Genomic DNA, 27,786 nt, shown 5'->3' with positions numbered 1-27,786 from the left:
GCAGCTCTCTCTGTGCAGGGAGATCGCCTGTAAGAGCTGTGCAGGGAGAGGCGGCTTCTCTCTGTGCAGCTCAGATTGCGAGAAAATCGCAAGGGGAGAACTTAGCAAAGAGATCTCAGATTGTTTCTGCTGTGCCGAACAGTTTTGGCATTTTCCTGCCTCACGGTTTGAGATGGTTCAGATTCTTTCTGAATACCATCATAACACAATTGACAAACCGTTCATCAGGAACATGCCACATCGCTCCAGATAGCAGCAAAGTCATTGAAGCTACTAGAATAGACCCCAATGAGTGGGTGGGATAGTTACCTTGATTAGCAGAAATCATTCCCACCAAGCTCTGAGCCTCCACCTGGATTCTCCAGTCCAGACCCTCCTTCTCCTGTCCCAGCTTCCGCAGAATCTTCAGTCCGAAGCATCTCTGCTCTTTCCACATGTGCCCGTTACTTATAGCTATACCTGAGCTCAGAGAATTTGATATTGTTTAGGATTACAGGTAAATACATACAGTATGTCATCTATATATCCACTCTACATTATATATAATACTCAGAGAATGTAGACAAGGAATACATGGCTGGGTAGAATAGAGTTAGTCATACTGATTCCAACCTTTGATAGAACAAGATGAGCTCTGTAGATGGAAAGTAGGAAATACCTAATAAAAGGAAAAAGAGGATGAGAGATGGACAGAGAGGGGCCATCAGACTTACCATTCTCACCAACAAAAAGTTGAAAGGACGGAGTTATCAAGCGGTCAGCAAACTCCTTGGAGTGGGAGATAAAAGCGTCTCTCACTGCGTTGTATCCACTCAGCACAACCATGGGCGTCTGTCCCGCCCAAACCGTCATGATGTTTCCATAGGTCCGTGATAACTGGAAGAATATGTTTACTTTATGATCTCTACAAACAAGGAAAATCCAGGACTAGGACTGAAACATCAGCCAGTTCCTAGTGAATGTAATCACCATGTTAGCACGTCCTTGTGACTCTCTATCGCTTTTTTGCATGTAGATCTGGAGGATTTATCCCTGCTTTAGAGAGGACTCATGGTAGTATACCGTACAGCCAGAGTGATCCCTCCATAACAGGTTGTTCCTTAAGGATCTCACCATAGTTTTGTACAAGGAAGAATAGTTTTACATTTGAGACACTACTGGTTTATGTGAAACCAGATACATCTGCAGGTCACCAGGTGCTACATTGGATCAATACCTGCATGAGGATCTCAGGATGAAGCTGAAACTTCAGTGCCCAAAGGTTCCCGATGATGGGGAGAGGGGTCGGTCCGGGAGGTAGATGTGCCGCCGCTCGGCGAAGTTTTAGGAACTCAAGCATGAGGAGACCGAAAAGCAGAGCCAGAAGAACTCCAGTGGCCTCCAGCATCTCTCCTGGTGCCGAGATCTTCCTACGAGGGAGAATTTATAGCACACGCTGCAGGGGGATCTGTAGAACACAGAAAGAAGTGGATTTGCTTTTATATTTTAGTGAAAAGCATTCAGAATCACAAAGATAATTGCAAAAACTTTCCAGAGTTATTGCTCATGTTGAGTGTCAAGTATACCACTACCTGTATGCACATGACTGTGTGTGAAAGGGGTTAATAGCATCCAGCTACCCAGAGAACTGACCCCCCCAAGGGGCACTAAAAATTGGCAGTATCTCCCCAAAAACTGACACACGGCACCTCAATACGCTGCCACTGGCAAGAATAATATAAGACCTTCCCCTCAGGAGTTCCTAGCCCCCCGTTTGCTAGAAAAAAAATGTAATTAACACAACAACCCAGTGTAGCAAAATGTGTCCGAAAAAGGTGGTTAATCTCTAAATAACTATATCAAATTAATGAATAACATTATAGGAGTCTAAATAGATGACCATATGCAGCACTTAAAATTAAAACACCCAATATCAAAGGGAGAAAACATACTAAATGTGAACATATATAATGATGTGCATCATGTGCATCATTACAGGCAGTCCTCGGTTATCCGACACAATGTGTTACTCAAAATGGCGTTGGATAGCGAAACGTTGTAAAGCGAAACACGTTTTCCCATAGGAATACTGTTTAAATGAAAGGCTCCGTTCCTGAAGGCATTTTTAACACTAAAATACACCAAATATTTTATGCAGGCAATAAGATATGCAGCACATACATAAATTATATAGTGTATATTCTGTATTATATATATATAATATAACATAATAAATAATATATTATATAGTATAATATAATATTATATAGTATAATATTATATATATACGCTCTTACGACGCTTTGCAACGTTGTTTATGTGAATGTGTATATATATACACACATACACAATGTTGCAAAGCGTTGTAAGAGCGTTGGATAAGCCGTTTTGGCGTTGTAAAAATGAACATAGGTATGCATTGCAAAGCGTTGGATAAGCCATTCGTTGTAAAGTGAAGCGTTGTAAAACGAGGACTGCCTGTATATATGTTCACATTTAGTATGTTTTCTCACTTTGATATTGGGTGTTTTAATTTTAAGTGCTGCATATGGTCATCTATTTAGACTCCTATAATGTTATTCATTAATTTGATATAGTTATTTATTTCATTAGTTGGTGTGTCCTGCTTGCTCCTTATAGCTAGAGACCATTGTCATTTCATATATGTAGTCTTTAGATGTGTAGTGTTATTTGACTTGTTTCTTAGACTAGCAGCACTGCTAATTAACCATTTACTGGTGTATGTGCAGCACATGCGTTTTATATATCAGGAAGTAAACAGGAGCTGCAGAGAAGGCTGATACACTGACAGGACACAGGGGTTTAACATTATGGATGTGATTTTTGTTTTAATCCATTTATATGCTGCACCTGTAGATTTTGGGGTTTCTGGGGGTATTTATATGTGTTCTTAGTTCACTCTGTTAATCATCACCTTGACAAAGGTCCCGTTTGAGGACCGAAACGTTGGATATGATGTTTTGTTGAATAATACAGGATTTTTGATATTCATTTGGAGTGCTGCCTCTGATATTCGTCCACGTGCTATATCGTATTGCCTATATATATATATATATATATATATATATATATATACCCAGTTAATCAACCCCACACTGATGAGACAAATTAAGGTCGAAACAGCTGTCTGTGGGTGGTTTTCTGGGTATGCACCTTAACCCTGGCTGTGCTCAAAGCTGTGACCATGCAGCAAGCTTAAGTCTATAGGGAACCATGTTAAAAATGGTTTTTGAAGCAAAAAGTGGCACTGTGTGCTCATTTGCATGTCATTTCCCAGAATCCCTTGCTGCAGTGGAAGTGCTGTGTGCTGGGTGATAATGGGGAAAGGCGGGGTTGCAGACCTGCCTAAGACATGCAGATGAGCATACAGTTGTATTTACATTTTTATATATATATATATATATATATATATATATATATATATATATATATATATATATATATATATATATATATATATATATATATATATATATATATATATGTAGAAGGTAACATTATAAATTATAATAACATTAGATTAACATAATATTAACATTACATATATAATAAATAATCAGCGCTAAAGTGTTCACTGATACAGTATGTGAAAAATGTCAACCAATGTGTATATAACTGATTGAATGTTATTATTCAGAGTGATGTATGATTAATGTTCACCACAAATAGTGTATAATTCAAATGGTACAATAATAATAATAATAAAAGGTGGTGCAAACGTGAAAAAAGAATAAAAACTGAAGTCAATACAAACCAATATATTAAAAAGATCGGGGAACCTGGAGATGTAGCAGCTTCACATAGAACTGGAGTTCCAAACAATACTAGATAAAAACAAAAACAGAAGCGCATGCTACATGGCACAGATGTGTGTGTGTATGTGTGTATATATACATACACACCTGGATGTGTGAGATGACCTGGAGATTACCTAGGCGCTGAGATAAGGGAAGAAAAAATAGGGAAAGGGGAAAAAGAGAGAAAAAAATAGAGTAGTATGTCTTGAATCAGGTCTAAAACACAAGGTAAGAGATGCACTTACAACAGGTAAAGTACTTCAGGCGTTTCTCCACCATACAGTGGAACTGGATCTAGAGTCTCCTATATGCTGATTGCTTCGTGCTGCAGGATCAGCAGGAAAGGAAGGTCCAATTAACCCTAACAGCGCTGGAACTGGATCTTCCAAATAGGGTTATGAAACCCAAATTGTCCTGGTTGGAAACGATGATGGTAGATAGAGTGGAACAGGATATAAGTTCAATCAGACCATGAACTAGGGGGTAATAATCAGATAGGTGAGGTATTCCAGAGGAGTGTAAAGCTATTTATTAAAAATATATAAGAACCTTACTCATAACGTGTAACACAAAAAATAGAGGATAAGTATGAGTCAAGTCTCTCACACTTAACTCTTAGATCTAGGGAATCAAATCAGCAAAAGTCCTGTATAGCTATATTGCTGTATCACAGTCCCTATATTGAGTTTAAAGCTCTCTGCCTGGTACCTTCTTCCTCCAATCCGGTATGTCGCTGGGTGGAGGGGTTGGGTAGCGTGCTGCCTTCCTACTCGGTATACAACCGGGTTCTACCCTCTCTCTCACCACTTCCGCGTCTCGTCACGCGTCACATGGGACAGCCACCTCTCATCTCATGCGATCCTCCAACGGCCAGACTGCACAGAGTTACCTCCAAGTTCTCCCGAGGTTTTCTCCAGTAAAGTTGCTTGGAACAGCTCCTGATTCTCAGCAGGCACTAGCGACAAGACTCCCAACTGATCCTCTCCTACTGAAATTTGCTTACCCTACGCGTTTAAACTTGCGTCTTCGTCAGCGATATAATTAGTTACCTCACCCTACCTCCTTAAGTTGTCATCTCTTCCACATTGATTGATTGAATAAAAGTGTAATTGCTGATATCGGAGTTCATTTCAAAATCTACAGGATATAATAACAGCGTACACAAATGTATACAATGACAGACCCAATCTAGATTCGTCTGGAGAGAAAGATGGCAAATAAAACTGACTGAAAACTATAATAATAATAATAATAATAAAAGAAATATATAGGAAAAAAGGGGAGAAGAGGGAGAAAAAGGGGACGTCATATGCCATCAGCATACAGGCTATGAATTGTAATATATCCTCTCTCCAACCAAAAACATAAAAACTGTAAAGAAATAATACATATGACAGAGAATATAATGTAACAATTCTAAGAACATAAATTAATCATGAATCTGATCATGAATTCCTAAGAAGTGTTTCGGCAGCTTGTGTAACTCATCGCCTTCAAGAGTGTCCCGTCTATGTTCCACAAATCCTTCTCTTAGTGTCCTCTTTGTTCTCCCTACGTATTGGGAGCCACATGGACAGGTTAACACATAGATCACAGACGTAGTTTCTATTGGGTGAATGGATTATTTTTTGATTGTACCGTTTTGTTATCTGGACCGACACGGTTACCCACCCTTCTTTGCCTATTATAATGAGTAAGGACACCTGATCTTTTACACTGCCATTTGTTATTTTCTGATGAATGGTTTCCATATAGTAGGGATAAGGAGCGATTTTCTATCAAGTTTTGCTGCTTTAGTGAAATATTCCTCAACCAATTTTGTGTCATATTTCTTTGCTTTGGAATGATCCATTAATATTTTCCAGTCTGCATAAAAATCTCGGTCTTTTGAACAGTTATTCCTTACCCTCTGCAACTGTCCATAGGGTGTGTTTTTTCTCTGTGTTGGACAATGACAACTGGTCACCTCTAGGTAGCCATTTCCATCAACACTTTTCCTGTACAGCTTAGAATGTATAGTACGAAGAAATGTCACTCAGCGTTAGCGCGGTCTGTAGATATGGTCCCTCTTGCTGCCGTCAGTCTGAGGGACCCCACACACCCCTATAAACGTGAGCTCCTGGAAGGGAGCTCACAGACAGAAAAAGAATAGGCAGACAGGTGCACTAAGGGACATAGACTCGTTTATTAATATTAATATATCTCAATACATGTAAAAATAAGGGGAAACCAATATAACAAAAAATGGCAAATAAAAGGTAATTTTAAATTTGTATATGGGGTGATGGGAGAAACTCACTGTAGCTGAGGTACCTCCTCCTCAGTTAATTATGTGGAGGAGATATATAGATGATATTATCATCATCTGGGATGTTGATGAGATTTCCCTCCTTGATTATATTGCTCAATTAAATGTTAACACATTTAATTTACAATTTAGTGGAGAAAATAATGATTCAATAGTACATTACCTTGACCTTGACATTTTTATTGAATTTGAACAAATCTGTACTAAGACCTATTATAAGGAAACGAATGTGAACTCATATATCCATCCCGTCAGTTGCCATTTTAAAACCTGGATTGAAAATATACCTTTTAACCAATTTGCTCGATTGAAAAGGAATTGCACTCATGAGGGGCAATTTCAAACTCAGGCATTATTCTTAAAAGAAAGATTTTTGCAGAAAGATTATGACAAAAATCTTTTAGATTGTGCCATGGATAAAGGCAACCTTGCCAAAAGAAAAAATCTACTAAAAAACAAAAATAAAAAGCCACAGAGACATGACTTTAAAAAGGGAGTGGACATTCAGACAACACATGTTGTGGCAGAAACGACATCTACATTAGATGAGGTCACATGTGTCAATAAAAACAAGAATGGGAATTTTCCAGTGTTTATTACTCAATTCAATGATCAACATAAGGCTATACAGCAGGCTATTTGTAAACACTGGAAGGCAATAGGGAACTTCGTTTAAGTAGAAGGGAACAATACTGGATATATACCATGCAATCCAGACATCCTCAGGGATTAAATGACTATATAGAATTGGTTCCCTTCCTTAAAGCATACAATACTGGTTGTTTATTACATTTTATGGTGATTCATCCCTTTTTAACTTATAACAGTTTATATTATTGCCTTTATAAAAAAAGTCAACATTATTGTGTGTTTTTTTGAACTTTCCAAATTTGATTGATTTATAAAATGACGGTTTTCATTATCAGTATTTTTATTTGGTTTAAGTGTGCATTTTTGATTCACAGTGTGTTGCATGTCATGTGTTTTTAACTGATTCATGTTATTTTAAATTGTTTAAAATGTTCAGTTGTGGTTTTTGTAAAAATTGCATTAATTCATTATACAGGACACAGTTAGCCTGATTGGGTTAAACCTCTAATTGATTTCATGGACTTGGCTAGTCATTTGGCAGCCGGGAGATCGGAATGCATGATTACAGTCCTGAGTTTTCAATTGCCATTCATTTAGGCATTCATTGGCTGCGGTATCTAACTCCAGGGACAGCGTCATCACGTGACCTCCTGACGAAGCACTATGTGTGAAACACGTAGAGGTCACGTGAGACTGTTCCCGTGGAGTTTGCAGGCGGAGGCTGTGCAGGGCTCTTCACATCTCGCTGCCTATTTGGTATGTTCATTGATCGGTTCCGGATCCTTTCTTTGATTATCTAGTGTGGGTGCGATATTGTCCTGTTCCCCTCTCTGCCCTATATTGGTTAAAATCTGTTTTTAACCCTTTTTTAACCTTTTATTTGCCATTTTTTGTTATATTGGTTTCCCCTTATTTTCACATGTATTGGGATATATTAATATTAATAAATGAGTCAATGTCACTTAGTGCACCTGTCTGCCTATTCTTTTTTTAGAATGTATAGTGTTGTATTGTATGTCTTTATTTATATAGCGCCAAAAGTGTACTCAGCGCTTCACAAAGAATACAGTACCGGGAATTATAATAATAAAGTAAGTGCAGCAAAATCAGACAATAGGAAAGGAAATCCCTGCCCCGAAGAGCTTACAATCTAAGATGTTTGATGGGAGACTTACAGAGACAGCAGGTGAGGGAATAAGTGCTGTGTATGGCAGTGCTTGGCCACAATGGGTGGTAGGAGTGGCCGAGTGTGGGATAGTAGCCATGAGCGCAGGCTGTTGGGATGCTTAACTTGTGGGGTGAGTTTTAAGGTAAGTGAGTATTAGATCAGAAGGTTAACACCATTTACAGGGGAAGAGATGGCAGGTCTGCATGGGTGAGTTCAGGTGTGTATGTCTGGGTTCAGGCTTAGGGGAGATCCCCAGCAGCAGGAAGGAGTAGATAGAGGGTGTGAATAGAGGATTTGTGTGGGTGTTTTTTATTGAGGGGTAAATAAGTTGTTGGGAGAGAGGTGTATAAATAATGGTGCAGTGGAGATTGGGGAAGTTGGAGAGAACAGAGATGTTCACAAAGGAGTGAGGAAACAGTGAACAGAAAAAGCAATAGGGAGGGCATGGTGAGATGCAGGAGGAGAGACAGTCCAGGTATAGGAGGATAGGAAGAGTACAAAGAATCAGAGCATTTAGAAAATCAAGTTCTCTCAGCTGTAGATTTGTTGTTGTGCAGAGTCAAGAACTTCCTCCAATCTTCACCTCCAAATTAATCTCCAAAATTATCTCCACACTTTCAATGTTACACTTTAAGATGTTACACACAGCCTTACACACAGTTATCTATCTGGAGCACTTCCACATCTAGAAACGCTATTTTAGTCTTGTTATCGGAGTAGGTGAAACGTTATACTCTATCGCTAATATTAAGATTATTTAAAAACTGAATGAGATGACTCTGCACTCAAAATAAAAATGATATCGTCTATGAACCTCAGCCACATGCTGATATTTGTAATTAAGGAGTTATTCTCCCAGGTGCCGCACAGCTCCCAGTGTCACATAACAAGATTAGCATAACTGGGTGCAAATTTCATGCCCATGGCTGTGCTGCATCTTTGGAGATAAACTCCATTTTGAGTGGGAACTTTATTATCAATACTGTTTAAAATAAACTCAATCTGTTATTTGGGTAAGTCACTTAGAAGATTCAAATAAAAAACCTATAGCATCCAGGCCTCTCCAATGCATTATACTCTAATACCGTTCAGAGACATCACAGGTGACCCATATGAAATCTTCTTCCCATTCAACCTCCTCAAAAGTTTAGAGTAGCTGTACAGTAACTCTCAAAAAGGATGGTAGGGCGTAAACCAACAGTTATAGAAAACTGTCAATTGATTGGGATAAGTTGATTGCGGGTGATCCTATGCCTGAAATGATGAGTCTGCCTGGCGGTTCACCCGTATCTTTATGTATTTTTGGTAAATGGTAAAAGATTGGTAAACAAGGATTTTTAACTAGAAGGAAATCATTTTCTAAATCTGTTAACATTCCAGGACCCCTTTGCTTTTTCAAGGAAGGGTGTCAGTTCCTCAACATGAACTGTAGTGGGGTTGTTTCTTAAATGTTGGGCAATCAAGAAGGTTGGTCGCCTCTTGAATGTAGTCTATTCTATCCTATATGACAACCGCCCTCCCTTATCTGTGTGACTAATAGTTATATTGTAATTTTCTGTATGAGCTTTGAGGGCTCCCTGTTCATTGAAGGATGAATTATTAATAATAATGATAATAATTTTATATAGTGCTTTTCTCCCAATGGAACTCAAATTCTTCCATAGTTTCGGGCCCTTCTCACAGAGAGTTTCTAATTCTTGATGAACTACTTTAAAACAAGGTTTCAATGTGTGAGCCTTTTGAGTATACCGGTTAAAAAAGTAGATTGTAGTCTTAGCCCACTATGTTTGAATTCCTTGGGGGTGATGGTCATTCCCTCCCCACATCCTTTCCACGTCTGGGTAATGGGAGGTGGAGAAATATCAGTGTTATCTTCCAAAAGACTAACCAGATCTCAGAACTTTCTGATCTCTTTCTTCATACTATCTATGTCCATAGTTATTCCACATGTTCCTATTTATAGAGCTAGCTCTTGGGTTTTTTAATTCATTTCTATTATAGTTTCCAATTAAGATTATAAGTGTACGATGTCTAGTTAAAATGGCGGCTCTCGTTCTGTTTGAATGGGTTTATACACATTTGGTCTTTTCCATTCTCGTTTATTTTGGTCAAAGTCGAACTTGTTTTTCCTGAACCTCCTGTGCTTATTTGCCTCTGTGTTTTTCTCAATACGTAGGGAGTACAAAGAGATCGCTACATGAACGATTCTTGGAACATAGACGGAACATTCATGAAGCTGATGATGATAAATTACACAACCTGTCAAAACACTTCTTCGGAATTCATGATCAGAACCAGGAAGGGCTTACAGTAAAATGTATAGAAGCGCTGTACAATGACAATCGGGGAGCATACTTGATATCATTTTTTTTGTATCTCCAGTCTTATTATATATTTTCATTCATATAATTTTTTTTCATACATTTTCTTTAACTATTATTACTATTTTTTCTGATGTTTATTTCTTATAATTTGTTCTTAATTCCTTTTTATTTATTTTTTACATTAAAAAAAAATAGTTCTGTTTTAGTGTCACATTTTAGTGTCATATTTTCTATCTATCCCAAGGTTTAATGAACATATACATACATTCAATACTACTTCATGAATTCATAATAGTATTTTATTTCTCCTCTGGTATATGTACAATATATTTACATTTTTGGCTGGTCTATAGAACTATATACTGTATATATACATATATATATATATATATATATATAATGTTACCTTCTCCATATATATATATATATAAAAGGTAACATTATATATTATAATAACTTTATATTAATATATTAACATAATATTAACATTATATATATAATAAATAATCAGTGCTAAAGTGTTCACTGATACAGTATGTGAAAAGTGTGTCAACCAATGTGTATATAACTGATTGAATGTTAATATTCTGAGTGATGTACGATTCATTTTAACTACAAATAGTGTTTAATGCAAATGGTACAATAATAATAAAAGGTGGTGCAAACGTGAAAAAAGAATAAAAACTGAAGTCAATACAAACCAATATATATATATATATATATATAAAAGGTAGGGGAAGATCAAAACAAAAACAGAGGTGCTTGCTCCAAAGCACAGATATATATATAAAACACTCAATAATATAAATGGAACAATGAAAATATTACCAATGGTGAGTCCTGTGAGCAATGTCCCACTTTATTCAATGGTTCAAATGGTGTAAAGATTAAATATTTCAGCATAAATCCAAATACACGCAGGAAATTGAGAATCAGTGCAGAATGATAAACTTCATGGAGATATAACAGGTAGGAGTATGCCCCCAAATGATGGCTGTAATAGGGGATCCGATGTTTAGGTGGGTCCTGAGGCTGAAATGCCCTCTCTCCAGCACAGAGGGTGGAAATGCCTCTAAGGGGAAATCCGGGTTTCACAACAACTGTGATCAGCTGGAGACTTTGACAAAGTAAAAGGAGCCGTCTGCAAAGCGTCTCAGAGGAAAAGCAAACTGCCACCCGTAGTGTATGCTGTATATTAGTATTATAATATATAAAATGATTTATTTATTTCATTTATGTTGAACAATAATGATCTTTGTAATTTCAACAAATAATGCATATTTTCCCCTTAATTCAACTGCAAACATAGAATTGAGCATGAAACGTAGTTAAAATTACTTATACACATTCTATTCTATTCTAAAATATGTAACTAAAAGCCTAATGTAAATGAAATATTAGACAGAGCCGCAGAGGTGCAGGTTTTTATGCGGCACAAGTAATACAAAAGGGTTAATAATGAAATGTCAGGTTTTAGTCACTTTGGATAAGGGTTGATCTTTTGTTTTTTGCTGTTAAATTATTTTCTGCCATAGGGTTTTCTAAGAAATCCTTTTACGAACCCCTCAAGTGAGTATTTGAACCTAATTTTAACTCGATTTGTATTACATTTTTAAGTCAAGTGCTAAATTACTGAAATACTTATTGTAATATTTACCTCCATTTTTTTTATATCACACAGATTTTATACAGATAGAAATGTTAATGAATAAACAATTATTTGTAAGTTTGAAAAAAATGCATTCTTTTTTTTCTCCCCCATCAGGTTTTATATAAACTTAAGTTTATTTGATTTGAGTGAATCTATGCCTTGTGGAGTTATCAATTAATCTGCCTTTGACTTTAATGGGAGTTTCTGCCTCGATTGGCATGATCATAGTTTAATTAATAACCCCATTAGGAGGGAAGGTTTTAGCACTTAAAAGGCTATTACAATCGGTAGGTTAAGAGAAAAGATCAGCCTTGAATTAACCATGTTCAACAGTCACCCTCATGTCAGGAAAGTCCATCATTGTCCATTCTCTATTCCTCCTAAACTGTATAGTTTCATGAGCATTATACTGTAGATGTAATTTAAGAGGACTAATTATCACCTATCCATGGCAAAAAATGTCATCTATATAACACCACCATGTGTAGCTATAGGGTTGATATTCAGAATTAGTAAAACTGTCTGCACGTAGGTGGAGACCCACTCCTTTCCCCCGGTGGGTGCAGTACACTACAGCCTATATTTATTGCTTTTTTTCCTAGTTTTTCTATTTTCGTCATTTCTTTTGAGTGTGCTAATTGTCCCTTATGTTGTTTTTGACTCATGACGGCAGCATTATTAGTAAACCAAAAAAAAAAACAACAAAAGGATAAAAACATTGACCGACAATTAATCCGTAAATGCAAGAGTATTAATCAAAATGATAAAAATAAATTATTAAAATATAAATGATTTGTTGTCTATTATTGAGACAATAAAAGGTTAGATAACTGGTGACCACATACAGCCAGGTACAAAACCTATTAATTTGGTTAAGCATTTTAATTATACATGAGATCATAAAAAACTTTCAGAGGATTCCCTATGATACGTCCCCAATCTTATGTTTGATACATGAAGCAGTTGGACAAACAATGTCGGATTATAAAGTACTTGTACTGTGAAGCAGTAAAGCACTTATTTAGTTAAACAATTGCTAAATTATAAAGAGAACTTCTATTGGTGGCATATCTCATAAATGCCGAAAATTGCATACATGCAAAGCAAAATAGCAATATATTCTTCAGCAAAAATGTTACCAAACATGTCCCTACTCACATTATACCTCCCTTAGGAAATATTGTAATTCCAGGTGCAGAGAGGCTCAACCGAATTCTAATGTGCTCCCCTGTCAAATGAAATGATTCTATGAAATGTTGGGTCCGCAGCTCACACTGAAGGTAAAATCTCTCAGTTCAATGGGTAGATTCCACATAAACATACTCCGGTAATTAGTGTCCTATCCCGAGAGGGAGAAACCTCTCAAATATCAGAGGAATGAGCTATGTGGTACAGTATGTGCTTTACATTGACTTCTCTAAAGAGTTATTAGTTCTCATAATCGGAATTCAGAAGGCATACCCCATTTTTGCTTTGTCAGTGTTGTATAATGTTATATGGCCGTGGGGTCTATTCCTCTCCCTGGGGAACTGCCGGTTTCTAGAAATGACCGAACATTAGAATGCGCCTAGATTACACGTGGATGCAATATTATTTGGTTAAACAGGTGAGAACTATTAACGCTGCTCTCATCGGGCTTATAGAAATATGGACGGAAGAAAATAAGTGCAAGCTGCAGAAAAAGCTCGAGCATTAAAACGAAATCTTAAATGCAAGGAACCGAGGAGACGTTCCCCAGACCTACGATGCTACCGCACATCTTATGAGAAAGGGTGACGGTTATATTTTGGGCTTTTGTTAATTTATGCTGATTTTGTGGATTACATAAAACGTTGCATTGTGTTTTTAGGCCACTGTGTAAGTATGTTGCTCTGTTTGTTTCTTTGTTGCACAAATAAAGAAATAATAAAAAAGTAAGTATGGAGGGAAAAGAACCTCATCAAGAAACCAGTAATGAGAAGAGACAGAAGCCCAACACTATCAGAATAACATTAGACTTGTGATGTGTGTCCGGGAAACTTCCCTATCGCACCTTTCCTGTGAAATCTGAACAGCCTAAAACTCACCAGAATAGAGTGTCTGCTCCTCCTCAGCTGCCACCGATTACTGATAACTCTGCTCCTCCTCACCTGCCACCGATTACTGATAACTCTGCTCCTCCTCACCTGCCACCGATTACTGATAACTCTGCTCCTCCTCACCTGCCACCGATTACTGATAACACTGCTCCCGCTGCCACCGATTACTGATAGCACTGCTCCCGCTGCCACCGATTACTGATAACACTGCTCCCGCTGCCACCGATTACTGATAACACTGCTCCAGCTGCCACCGATTACTGATAGCACTGCTCCCGCTGCCACCGATTACTGATAACACTGCTCCCGCTGCCACCGATTACTGATAACACTGCTCCAGCTGCCACCGATTACTGATAGCACTGCTCCAGCTGCCACCGATTACTGATAGCACTGCTCCAGCTGCCACCGATTACTGATAACACTGCTCCAGCTGCCACCGATTACTGATAACACTGCTCCAGCTGCCACCGATTACTGATAACACTGCTCCAGCTGCCACCGATTACTGATAACACTGCTCCAGCTGCCACCGATTACTGATAACACTGCTCCAGCTGCCACCGATTACTGATAACACTGCTCCAGCTGCCACCGATTACTGATAACACTGCTCCAGCTGCCACAGATTACTGATAACACTGCTCCAGCTGCCACCGATTACTGATAACACTGCTCCAGCTGCCACCGATTACTGATAGCACTGCTCCAGCTGATACCGATTACTGATAACACTGCTCCAGCTGCCACAGATTACTGATAACACTGCTCCAGCTGCCACCGATTACTGATAACACTGCTCCAGCTGCCACCGATTACTGATAACACTGCTCCAGCTGCCACCGATTACTGATAACACTGCTCCAGCTGCCACCGATTACTGATAGCACTGCTCCAGCTGCCACCGATTACTGATAACACTGCTCCAGCTGCCACGATTACTGATAACACTGCTCCAGCTGCCACCGATTACTGATAACACTGCTCCAGCTGCCACCGATTACTGATAACACTGCTCCAGCTGCCACGATTACTGACAACACTGCTCCAGCTGCCACGATTACTGATAGCACTGCTCCAGCTGCCACCGATTACTGATAACACTGCTCCTGCTGAGCCGTAACAAGCCTAAGCAAACCCAGCCACATTTTCTGCACCAGTGGTTTTGGTCCAACCCTCCCTATTACCTTTCTACACCTTTTAATTTTCTGTTCTTTCACCTTCAAATGTTTTGTCCATAAATACATTTAGATTGTATTTATGCATCACGTTCCCTCCCGTCTCTTCTCCTATCGCTTTAATCTCTCCCATTGTGTCCAATTTTCCACCATATTTCCCCCCCCCATGCCAACCCTCTGCTCATCACCCAGCTTCTCCTTCTTGTTTCTGAAACTATTCCTCCAAGCCCAAGTTTAGACACAATCCCAGCACCTACTCCTTGCACCCACTCTCAGCACCCACTCGCACCACACACTGCCAACCCACAACACACAATCCCAGCACCCACTCCTTGCACCCACTCTCAGCACCCACTCCTGGCACCCACTCCTTGCACCCACTCCTTGCACCCACTCCTTCCACCACACACTGCCAACCCACAACATACAATCCCAGCACCCACTCCTTGCACCCACTCCTTGCACCCACTCCTTGCACCCACTCCTTGCACCCACTCCTTGCACCCACTCGCACCACACACTGCCAACCCACAACACACAATCCCAGCACCCACTCCTTGCACCCACTCGCACCACACACTGCCAACCCACAAAACACAATCCCAGCACCCACTCCTTGCACCCACGCCTTGCACCCACTCCTTGCACCCACTCGCACCACACACTGCCAACCCACAACACACAATCCCAGCACCCACTCCTTGCACCCACTCCTTGCACCCACTCGCACCACACACTGCCAACCCACAACACACAATCCCAGCACCCACTCCTTGCACCCACTCGCACCACACACTGCCAACCCACAAAACACAATCCCAGCACCCACTCCTTGCACCCACTCGCAGCACACACTCTCAGCATCCACTCGCAACATACACTGCCAACCCACAATTTCAGCACACACTCACAGCACACAATCACATCACACAATCCCAGCACACACTCTCAGCACACACTTTAAGCATCCACTCGCAGCACACACTCGCAACACCCACTGTCAACCCTCAATCCCAGCACATACTCACAGCACACAATCCCAGCACACAATCCCATCCCACAACCCCAGCACACAATCCCCTCCCACAATCCCCTCCCACAATCCGCTCCCACAATCCCAGCACACAATCCCCTCCCACAACCCCAGCACACAATCCCAGCACACAATCCCAGCACACATTCACAGCACACAATCCCAGCACACAATCCCAGCACACAAATCCAGCACACAAATCCAGCACACAATCCCAGCACACAATCCCCTCCCACAATCCCATCCCACAATCCCAGCACACAAACCCCAGCACACAATCCCAGCACACAATCCCAGCACACAATCCCAGCACACAAACCCCAGCACACAATCCCAGCACACAATCCCAGCACACAATCCCCTCCCACAATCCCAGCACCCACTCCTTGCACCCACTCGCACCACACACTGCCAACCCACAAAACACAATCCCAGCACCCACTCCTTGCACCCACTCTCAGCACCCACTCGCAGCACACACTCTCAGCATCCACTCGCAGCACACACTCGCAACATACACTGCCAACCCACAATTTCAGCACACACTCACAGCACACAATCACATCACACAATCCCATCCCACAACCCCAGCACACAATCCCAGCACACAATCCCCTCCCACAATCCCCTCCTACAATCCCAGCACACAATCCCAGCACACAATCCCCTCCCACAATCCTAGCACACAATCCCAGCACACAATCCCAGCACACAATCCCAGCACACAATCTCAGCACACAATCTCAGCACACAAATCCAGCACACAAATCCAGCACACAATCCCAGCACACAATCCCAGCACACAATCCCCTCCCACAATCCCCTCCCACAATCCCAGCACACAATCCCAGCACACAAACCCCAGCACACAATCCCAGCACACAATCCCAGCACACAAATCCAGCACACAATCCCCTTCCACAATCCCAGCACACAATCCCAGCACACAATCCCCTCCCACAATCCCAGCACACAATCCCAGCACACAATCCCAGCACACAATCCCCTCCCACAATCCCAGCACACAATCCCAGCACACAAACCCCAGCACACAAACCCCAGCACACAAACCCCAGCACACAAACCCCAGCACACAAATCCAGTCTTCACTCCCCTGTTAACACAGATACCCAGCAAGCTCAAACTCCCCCACCCACCACAAAGTGAATATATATTTATGTCAACCAGAGAGCTACTGAGCGTGGCAATTGTATATAACAAGAGACAGGGGGTGCCCAATGCTGCATCCAATTGACAAAACATATAATTGGCCAAAGGGTTAACTAAATAACCAATTATTATTATTGAAGTATTTTACTTTATATGTTTTGTCCGTTGGATGCAGCATTGGGCACCCCCTGTCTCTTGTTCACTCCCCTGTTGCTCACTTGACTCCCATTCTCCGGTCTTGAGGCCGCAGCACATATAAATCTCTCTACTCTCTGGAATTTATATTAAAGGGGCATTTCAACTCACCAGGTAAAAGCAACCACATAGTGAGCACCTTATCAGTGTAATTGGCGTCAGTAGAAAGATTCCGCTCCCCTTATAGTAACTGTCCGATGCATTTCTATCTTGTGAAAAAGGAGCATGATGATACTTTTGCCCGATTTTCAGGGTTGCCCTATAATCGGTCAAATGCAGTATATACTTTGCTATAAAAACATGTGTTTTCCCTTCCATGTTCCCCTATTTGTGGGTTCTGCGACTCATGCTATTCGTTTTTTTCTTTGACTTTTTTTTTAAAACGTAATTTTTTTTTTGCATATTAATAGGGGATAAAAAAAGCAGGGGGAGGGGAAGGGGTGACCACATTGTATTTTAGTAAGGGGTACAATCTTTGTTAAACGCCTTCATTTAGTACCATATTCTTTAAGACTATTTTCTGCATCTGCCTGTTCATTATGAGTGTATAACACCTTGAGAGCTTCCAGCCCACACCTTATTGTATCTACTTTATTTTGCTTTTTTCGCACTGTATATACTTTATTCATTAGAACAACAAGAAGGTGCGACAGCGCTCACCCATGCTATGTAAATGAATGTTGAATATTTGAGGTTGCCTATGTTGCCAAGATTGGCAGCTGGTGCTACCTATGTGCTGAGATAATTAATATTATCAGAAAGGACGGCAGCTGAAAAGACAACTGCTGTCCCAAAGAAGCACATTAAATGGTGCACTCTCAGGCGGTTAAAACGTAACTTTTAATTATGCAAACGTAATATACGTATACACTAGTAGAATTGACATAAAGTGTGTGTTTAAAAATAAACAAATAAAATGACAGGGAGTAGGATGTTGTCTGTTGCACTATAATTGTGTTGTTGTATATTTTTCCAAGGCTGTAATATATTACATATCAATCCAATTGTGTGGTAGTATACTGTAGTACAAAGTGTGTATGTAAATGGAGATATGGAATCTATATGCTAGATATGAAAGTCAAGTGGAGTGTGACGCAGCTCTAACATCACTGCCAAATTTGAGTCCTCAGCAATTATTTTCAGCTAATCTCCATATAGTGCAATAATGGGTGAGCTGATATAGCTTGGAGAGTGCCTGGTGTTGTAGTGCAGTGGAGATATAAGTCTATACACTAGATATAAAAGTCATGTGGAGCATGACGCAGCTCTAACTTCACTGCCAAATTTTACTCCTCAGACAATAATTTAAACTAATCTCCACAGTGTGATAACCTATCACATAATATTGTTATATTCCACCGGTGAGACCGCGCCAAGACAGGAGGGGCGAGAACGTGCCCCACACTCAGAGACCGAAGGAGACCACGCAGAACCCGCGCGCCACGCGTAAGTACCACGAGAAGATACACTGATGCACACCCATCCAGAGTGTGTAACACTGACAGCATCTCGACAAACTGTGTTTGAATGTGGGAGCAAGACGTACAAATATGGTCACGTGAACATGATACACTTAAAATCAGGCTGGAGCTCGCAGAATGGAAAGCTGAGCAGGACAGGGTGGAAGGTGAGTAAAGTTGGGCGCACAGGAGGAACAATACATTCTATTCTAGCCATGGACGATTGCTATTATTGTATCATTAGCCTCTGCTCATTGGCACGTAGAAGCCTGGGGAATTGTAAACACAAAGTGGGACATGAGGTTTCCACTGGGGGAAATCTGCTACTAAACTGATCTGTGAGGGGGGGGGGGGGGAGATCCAGAAGCAAGAATCATCTATCCTGGTATTCACTGCAACCGTCATTGTTAAAAGTATTCCACACTTTAACAATGAACTATTAACGATAAAACGTTCCAAAGTTTCCTATAAGTACAGAGTGTCTTTTTATAGGTAACTTTGGAAGCTAAACTTCCTTCTTCTTCTCCTCCCACCCAATGCCAGAGGAGAAGACTCATGTCCCAGGTGCCAGACACACACCCAGCAGACATAAAACCCAGGTGTTCCCCGAGTTTCACACTTCTGTTTCCCAAGCATTTTTTATTTTTTTTATTGTATTAACCTCTACCACCTGTGCTGGGAAGCTTTACCATGAATCCACCACCCTTTCTGTATGAAAGGACTACCTCCCATTTCCCCTGAGCCCCGCACCCTCCAGCTTCAAAGAATGACCTCTTGTTCTGACTCTTCTAATAATGTATAACAGATTTACCTGCAGAGAAAGCCAGACATGTCTCATTGCTCTGAAATTTCCCATCTATGGGCAGGAACTGGCCATGGTTGGAAAGCTCTGGTGTGTCCTAGTAAATGGGGTCACTATGGAATCCAAATTAGCACAAATGACCTGCAAATAATAAGGAAAACAGCCACAGAAAACAGTGAAGATCTCAGTGTTATACTCACCAGGTGACTATAGACTGTCATTAACCATAAGGCATGGTGACTAAGAGGATGACCCAAGAAGTGTTATATTCTTGATTCTGACTGAGTAGTTGTTTATTGCACTTTTTTGGGTTCTTTTCTTGTAGTAAGCCCTGGTTACCAGAGGGTGTCACTATTTCACTGTTTTAATTTGGATTATTTCCTTGTGGCACTATCTCCTCTTGAGCGCCAACCCTGGTTATTTTCTTGCTACTGAGTAGTTGACCCACCGCTTGCAATGTTTGTTGCATTTTGTACCTGGATCTCCGGCACTTTGGTGTCTCTCATGCACTGCCTGGGCCGACCCAATGGAGCGACAGTCGTGCAGCACTGGATCTTATGGATCACAGCGTTCGTACAGGGTAACCACTTCCTCCTAGGGGATCATCTGGGAGCACTCCAAAGCCAAGTCCAGTTCGCTCTTCCCCTTGTCTTGGAGGATACATAGGAGGAAGATGGGAGCGAGAGAAGGGAGAAGGAAAGACCATGAATCAATGTTGAGCTGAGGGCCCTGCGCAGTAGAACGTTGGTGGAAGATGCCAAAAATCAATGAAGAATATTTCCTTGTTAGTAAAAATACAAATAAAATCACTAAGTTGTTCTCTAACAACTTGATATACTTATGTAACCCCTCCTAAGAGGTTGAGGGTTGGCGTGTATTGGGCCCCACCATGGGATCATGACATCCCAAAGAGTATATAGTGGGGGGGAGAGTATCCGATGTGATCTCTCTATAAGCCGGGCAAGGAGGGTTACACTTAATTGTTAATTGACCAAGTAAACAATTCATATCACCCACCATTTATATTCCAAATTCACGTGTGCAAAGAAAGGTGGTCATTCACGAAAGTAGCACTCTGCTCCAATGGTTTGTTGTTTTCTCCACTTCAGTCTGTAGCTTAAGAAGACTAAATGAAGCCCATCTTTCTGCCGATTCTTCTTTTTCTGATACAGTGAAAGATGAGCTCACTGCTACCAGCTACCAGCACGTGGATGAGCTCAGTGTTACAATGGTGAGTACTCTCTACAAAGTTCCTAATTATGCTGGGGTGTTTTATGTCTAACCAAGCTGGGGCTGTACATTTATTTGCCACCTTTCCCTTCCTTTGGAAAAATGTTCCCTGCATCTGCTACTCTTTCAGTAAAAAATAATTGATGTAGGAGAACTTATAAACTTACACTCGAGGGTTAAATACTTTCCTTGGAACTCTGACCCAGATACGGGCTCACTGGGGCTCTCCGGGGTTTCTGATTTTCTCCGTCATAACATTCTGCATAAAGTTGTAAACGACAAATAATTCTGATGAGGACACGACAGATGTTTAATCAGCAATGAGACAGTGTCAGAGTCCTGTTTGGAGAAGGGAGTAGTTTCTTATGAACATGTTTATACCACCGTCCTTCCATATAATGTAATATAATGTAATCCTGCGGTGTTACAAGCAAGTCTCAGACCCAGTCCCATTTACTGCAATACTCCTAGAAATAACCCAGAATAAAAAGCAGGGATTTACATACACTGCCGCGACCTCTTCTTGCTCATGGAGCGACTATTGCTGTATCTTCAAGCAGAGAACGTTCTGTGCTCCTCAGATATCTTTCTTACATTGCCACCGAAGCTCAGCCTTTGTTTGCGCACTATCTGTATCGATTTAACTGCTTTCTTTCTGTGAGAGGGAGACGTCTAGGAGGAAAAAGCCAAGTCTGCAGTGAGAAACAACCCAGAACTAGTGCGAGACGACGACAAGAGAGAAGAAAAATTACATCGTAAGGAAGAGCCAGAAGTGGAAGATACCTCGATGTAATAGAACTTACACAAGGCCGTGCAAGTGTTATATTCATTTCTATATATATCTACATATATGTATTTTCCCGCTCACGGAGTCCATCCCCAAGCTGATGAATCAATTGAAGTGACTTCACCCCATTGGTCGCCAGTTAAGAAGATTTACCTTCCTTAATTCCTACTCTCCCTCACACTGCGCTCCCCATCTTTCTGTGTTCCATTGCTACTCAGGGTCCTCGATAGCTCCTGTTGGGGTCCGTGTCACAGGAGGCCACCACAAGAAAACACGTGAATTCTAAAGGCCGTACTATACCCTTTTTATTTTATTTATTTACTGACTCACACACTCACCACATGGAGATAGGGCCGGGGCATTTTCCCATCTCACTGCCACCGTAGCTGCCACATCATTTTCTCAGAGAATTAGTGGTTTTAATGCACTGGGGAAATAATTCACCCCGCAGAGAGAATTGCCCGGGGCTTTATATCTTACAGGTGTTACATTTATCAAGGTCTCCCGGCTGCATAGCGGAGGCAAGTCGGGGAGCAAAACACAGCACAATGGGGTCTGTGTATCAAGGCAAAAGTGATGCAGTTCTCGGGCAAATAAATCTTTACATATGTGTAACGGGTATCCCCCCCCCCAATCGCAGATATAGTGTGGGGTGCAAGGGAACATACGATGTTACCATAGGTGTGGTGCATTACCTGTTGGCTCACAGGAGGGCTGAGCTTCCGCCACGGGGAACATGGGGCAATACAATACTAGGGACAACCACTTACTCGATACAGCGCCTCCACCTGCGATGGCTCCCACCCGAGGGGGAGTGGTTCCTCGCAGGACAATCAATAATAACATACACGGTGAGGTATAATAACTAAGGACTTTACTAACATGCAAACAACGTATCACGGCAGTACCACAATATAACCTGTGTCCCTCTCTAGAGGAGACACCTACTGCGTCGCGCAGGACGCTTCCCCAACACCAGGTGATCCCACCCAGTGTCCCGAGAATCCCACCCAATGTCCGGCACTCTTGGAGAGAACGTGGGTAACTGCGCAGTCACAGTTACACTAAGGGGCCCGTTGGTGCACTTATGACTGTATGGTACCTGCCGAGCACTCCGGTACTCGGATCAGCAACTGGCTTCGCAAAGGGTCAGACGTGTGATGAATCCGTCTGATCCTCCAACCGAACTCCTTTGTACGCAGACCGCCAGGGCGGTCTCCCTCTGGAATAGTCTCTGCGGACCCCAACGTGCTGCAAGCCCGCGAAATGTATCCTTTCTCGCTCCAGGGCAATCCTTCAGCCCTATTGGCTCCTATGAGGCACCTGATGCCTCCCTCGCTATGCTCCATGGGAGTTGTAGTCCCATAGAGCCTATCCTGGCATTGGGGCCGCATGCGCACTTGCCCTGCGCATGCGCGAGTCTTTGGGGGCCGCCTCAACCTCTCCCTGCCTAACCTAGCCCTCGCGCAACTTCGCCCTGACTCTGGGGCTCTAACTGCGCATGCGCGACCACTGCGCATGCGCGAGCTAAGGGGCAATGGCGGCGCCCTTACCGCCCGGCTCCGGGAGCACCGGGAGCCCTGTGACGCGCGTGCGGCCTTGGCAACCGGCCACACGCGTCCCCGGCAACCCCCGAGCCGGGACCTGACCGCCCTCTCCCCTGCCATCGCCGGACGGAGCCGCCATTGGACGCGGCGGCCCACGCGATCGGCAGCTAGGTGAGGGGGGCACGGACGGTGTGGGGAGACCTGGCTACATCTGTATCAAAGGAATAATCTTATTGCTAGCAATGAGATTTACTTTATGTGATACACCTGGTGCAATTGGGTCGCCCCAGGATTGCTCCACTTTGCCTTGATAGACAGACACCCCTATTGAAACTGTTTCCCACTGACAGCAGGGGGATGTCCCATTGATAAATCTGGAGCAGGTTTTGCATCCAGGAGACTGTGATACATCGTTTCCCATGTTCCTGAAGCCGGAGCTACATATGATTGTGGGCTCGTGGCAGACTGTGGCCATGGTACATTCCACAAAAGCTTCCACTAGAAATATCTCACGTAAATTTGCTTTATCGTGGAACAGCTCCGGGAACACAGGAATTACACTAGAAGTAAGTAGCAAGTATAACGGATCTATTCTCGTAGCGCTGAAGTGTGACTAACCAATTCTAAAGAGCCCTTTCCAATGGGATGGGCAGGCTTTGATATTCTGTAAGCCACTGTCGCGTGTCCAATCCACCTCTAAACGGCTTTTTAAGAAGCGGTTTCACTCCGGTTCTGCCAATCCAATCAGTTTCTCAAAAAAGCCTCAAACTCATATTTTTTGCCAAAAATGCAATTCTCGTAGCTCTGTTCTGCAAACCGCTTCTGAAAACTCAAATTTTTTTGTCATGCCACCTGAAGGTGGAGAGATCGGTATCGCGAGTCACATCCAGAGCCGCCAATATGGGTTTGACTGGGAGAGCAAAACCCAGAGAGTCAGACCTGGGATGGAGTTAGCACGACCTCAGGTCTTTCCGCTTCTAAAGCGCGTACAATCTGGGCGGTTTGGCCATTACACCGGGCGGTTTGGCCGTTACACCGGGCGGTTTGGCCGTTACACCGGGCGGTTTGGCCGTTACACCGGGCGGTTTGTCACTTTTTATAGAAACGGTTGAGATGAAGCGGTTTGCGTTAGAGAATAGGGGTTTTTCTCACATTTTATTCTGCTGCGTCTGAACAAATATGGAGCTGTGAGAATGGGTCCCTAAATCTCGCTGCCAGCCCCTGAGCCGCGCTGACAGGCTTTGCATTGGGTCCTGAAAGTGCTGGTGTAGTTTATGTGGAAGGCAGAATAAATGATCATTGAGGCGGTAGAGGCAATGCAGCTCATAATAAAGGTTTAGCCGAGCCATCCGTCTGGGTGGATACGCAGTTTTGCCCTGTGTATCCATCTTATCCTGACTCATCGGGCCTAAACTCATGTATTCTAAACTGTATCTGCGTATCTGTAACCCTTTATTCAGTGTATACCTGTGTGCGTCACTGTAACGTGTGTTTCTTTGTTCCCTTGGTGTGCTAGGTTAGTAATTCACTTACCCAGCCTGCACACCAAGGGATCAGGGTACCGTTGATCGAGGAGAGGGAGGTGTAGTGCTGGTGGCACTGTGAGAGTGGGGATGGGTGGTACTCAGGTCTTGGAGACGTTGGGTTGAAAAGCAGAGCCTCTGTCCACCCCAAACACTAAGGCGCCTAACTCTGCCGGAGATATCCGGCCAGGAGAATCTTAGCTGGGTATGAGCCCTGAAGTCGCTGTTCCAATTGGTTGGTTTGAAATCCACACTCTCACTTAAGCCTGCCCCTGTGGGCTGTCCTTGCTGCACAGTCACACCCCCGCCCGCCCTCGCTCTGTGATTGGCCAAAGCACAGCTGACTTCTTCATGTTAAAATGGACATGAAGCAAAAGGTGACACTGTCTTCTCATTTGCATGTCATTACCCAGAATCCCTGGCGTGCAAGCAGTGTATGCTAAGAGATAATGGGGAAGGGCAGGGTTGCAGACCTGGCTGAGACGTGTGACTGTGCTCACAAAGTGGGATTATTATTTACTGCAATATAAAGGTAAGAATCACTGCAGATAGTGCTGAAACATTTGGTAAAACTGGTGACATCAAAAAAAGTTATATAGTTTATTAAAATTGAAGATTCCGGGCTGTGCTCTGTACTGACGTACGCTGGAGGGAAAGGGTTAATACTAAGCTGTCTCTTGAGCTGAATGTTGAGTCCGATCCAAGAAAACAAACGTAGTTAAGCACAGGCCTCAGGGGTCTCCTGTTCCCACACAGAGGCAGGATCCGCAAAGTGACATAATAACTCTGTTCTTCTAATCCCACGGGTGCTGTCCTGAGGTGACCAATCCCACGGGTGCTGTCCTGAGGTGACCAATCACACGGGTGCTGTCCTGAGGTGACCAATCACACGGGTGCTGTCCTGAGGTGATCAATCACACGGGTGCTGTCCTGAGGTGATCAATCACATGGGTGCTGTCCTGAGGTGACCAATCACACGGGTGCTGTCCTGAGGTGACCAATCACACGGGTGCTGTCCTGAGGTGACCAATCACACGGGTGCTGTCCTGAGGTGACCAATCACACGGGTGCTGTCCTGAGGTGATCAATCACACGGGTGCTGTCCTGAGGTGATCAATCACATGGGTGCTGTCCTGAGGTGACCAATCACATGGGTGCTGTCCTGAGGTGATCAATCACATGGGTGCTGTCCTGATGTGACCAATCACACGGGTGCTGTCCTGAGGTGACCAATCACACGGGTGCTGTCCTGAGGTGATCAATCACACGGGTGCTGTCCTGAGGTGACCAATCCCACGGGTGCTGTCCTGAGGTGACCAATCACACGGGTGCTGTCCTGAGGTGACCAATCACACGGGTGCTGTCCTGAGGTGATCAATCACACGGGTGCTGTCCTGAGGTGATCAATCACACGGGTACTGTCCTGAGGTGATCAATCACACGGGTGCTGTCCTGAGGTGATCAATCATATGGGTGCTGTCCTGAGGTGATCAATCACACGGGTGCTGTCCTGAGGTGATCAATCACACGGGTGCTGTCCTGAGGTGATCAATCATATGGGTGCTGTCCTGAGGTGATCAATCACATGGGTGCTGTCCTGAGGTGACCAATCACACGGGTGCTGTCCTGAGGTGATCAATCACACGGGTGCTGTCCTGAGGTGATCAATCACATGGGTGCTGTCCTGAGGTGATCAATTTTTTTCTCTCACAATCCAGGGGCAGCATATAGGGACAAAAAACAACAATACACAACGATCTAAGTGTGGATAGTTTTAAAGTGCGTGAATAAATTCTGCTGTATTCTTGGCTCTTATGTATAGCCCACTCACACAATGCAGGTGGTTTTTAAGGCAACTTCAATATACAGCGGTGAATGTGTTCCCCTAGGGATGCACTTCCGCTCAGGATTTCAGAGGAGACGGACCTCAGCGAGGAGAAGAAATGTGTCCATAGCACAGATCAATATGGTAACATTGGGTTTTTATGTAGAAACTATGAAAAACGCACTTACAATAATGCGGATTAAAATAGGCACGTCCCACTCATGTGAAACAGGAGAGGCTGCCTGGTACAGTAGCTCACCCCACCGCCTCCGTTGGACGTCCGTCACTCGTTGTGAACACCTCTGCGTTTGGCTGCTTGCCTTCCGATGGTGTGTGGAGGCTCAACTCCGTCGCGGTCTCTAGGATGGGACGTCACTTCAGGTCTGGCTTCCGTGGTGCACAATCTGTTGGCGGCACGTCTCCCTGATGCTCAGTAGTAATCTCGGGGCGGTCCCGCGCTACGCGTTTGCCACTATTTGGAGTCAGGAAGGAATTTATTTTCCCCTTATGAGACATCACTAGATAATGTGTCACTGGGGTTGTGTGTTTGCCTTCCTCTGGATCAATATACTGTAAGTACGGATATAGAATAAGTATCTGTCATATACATTCAGCATAGGATGAACTTTATGGCGTATGTCTTTATTCAACCTCATCTACTTCTGCGATGGGCATGGCCGGAGTGCCATGCGTTGGCTGTCAGTAAATGGTGACTGGGATAGAGGTTTATCTCGCTCCTGTGTTCCTGTATATGTGTCTGACATGTTACTTTTAATAGAATCTACATTCTCAGGCTCAGATAAACCAATCAAAACAGAAGGATTTCCATATGTGAGTCAGACAAGGGAAGCTTCACTCTTCTGGCTTCTTTAGGCTGCGTCCATACAGCCTTCGTCAGCGCGGAGGCGTGCGCGTGAGTGACATCACCAGCGTGAAGTGGGTGCCTTTTCAGGACAGGGTAGACGCGCCGTCGGGGGGCGTTTCTAGGAACGTGTCTGTGATGTCACTGATCTGGTTCGCCCTCATCGGGTGTACCGCTCACGTGACCTGCCCGTCGAGCTGAGAAATCAGTTTCACAACTCACGCCCCTTCCTGCTGCCGCCCGCGGTCTATGGGCGC

At 42.9% G+C, this 27,786-nt stretch overlaps 2 protein-coding genes and 1 long non-coding RNA gene across 10 annotated transcripts in view; 1 reads left to right on the top strand and 2 right to left on the bottom strand.

The window, feature by feature from the left end:
- The window catches only part of LOC142466129 (cytochrome P450 2J2-like), a 28,257-nt gene extending 14,313 nt beyond the window's left edge, over window positions 1–13,944 (bottom strand). The window contains exons 1-5 of one of the 8 annotated variants that reach the window (XM_075570923.1): window positions 11,017–11,352; window positions 4,043–4,211; window positions 1,217–1,447; window positions 714–876; window positions 310–459 (exon numbers count right to left, since the gene is read on the bottom strand). In XM_075570923.1, coding sequence (XP_075427038.1) covers window positions 310–459; window positions 714–876; window positions 1,217–1,387 — 484 coding nt within the window. In that variant the 5' untranslated portion in view covers window positions 1,388–1,447; window positions 4,043–4,211; window positions 11,017–11,352. Of the gene's footprint in view, window positions 1–309; window positions 460–713; window positions 877–1,216; window positions 1,448–3,754; window positions 3,831–3,902; window positions 4,981–11,016; window positions 11,353–13,905 lie in introns of those variants that run through there. The other 7 variants (XM_075570925.1, XM_075570922.1, XM_075570926.1 and 4 more) reach the window with 7 other exon arrangements.
- Window positions 13,945–19,770: 5,826 nt separating this feature from the next.
- LOC142466132 (uncharacterized) lies at window positions 19,771–23,211 on the bottom strand. Its single transcript, XR_012788065.1, has 5 exons — window positions 22,875–23,211; window positions 21,492–21,657; window positions 21,153–21,244; window positions 20,232–20,405; window positions 19,771–19,896 (listed from the first exon to the last, which is right to left on the bottom strand). It is a non-coding gene; the product is annotated as an uncharacterized LOC142466132 (long non-coding RNA).
- Window positions 23,212–23,738: 527 nt separating this feature from the next.
- Window positions 23,739–27,786, top strand: part of LOC142465480 (cytochrome P450 2J2-like) — a 56,056-nt gene continuing 52,008 nt past the window's right edge. Inside the window, exons 1-2 of the mRNA XM_075569440.1 lie at window positions 23,739–23,885; window positions 26,665–26,811. Coding sequence (XP_075425555.1) covers window positions 23,739–23,885; window positions 26,665–26,811 — 294 coding nt within the window. The remainder of the gene's footprint in view (window positions 23,886–26,664; window positions 26,812–27,786) is intronic.

The sequence above is a fragment of the Ascaphus truei genome, chromosome 14, assembly GCF_040206685.1.
Source record: "Ascaphus truei isolate aAscTru1 chromosome 14, aAscTru1.hap1, whole genome shotgun sequence".
Classification (NCBI taxonomy): Eukaryota; Metazoa; Chordata; class Amphibia; order Anura; family Ascaphidae; genus Ascaphus; species Ascaphus truei.
This window is presented reverse-complemented; position numbering and strand designations above follow the sequence as displayed.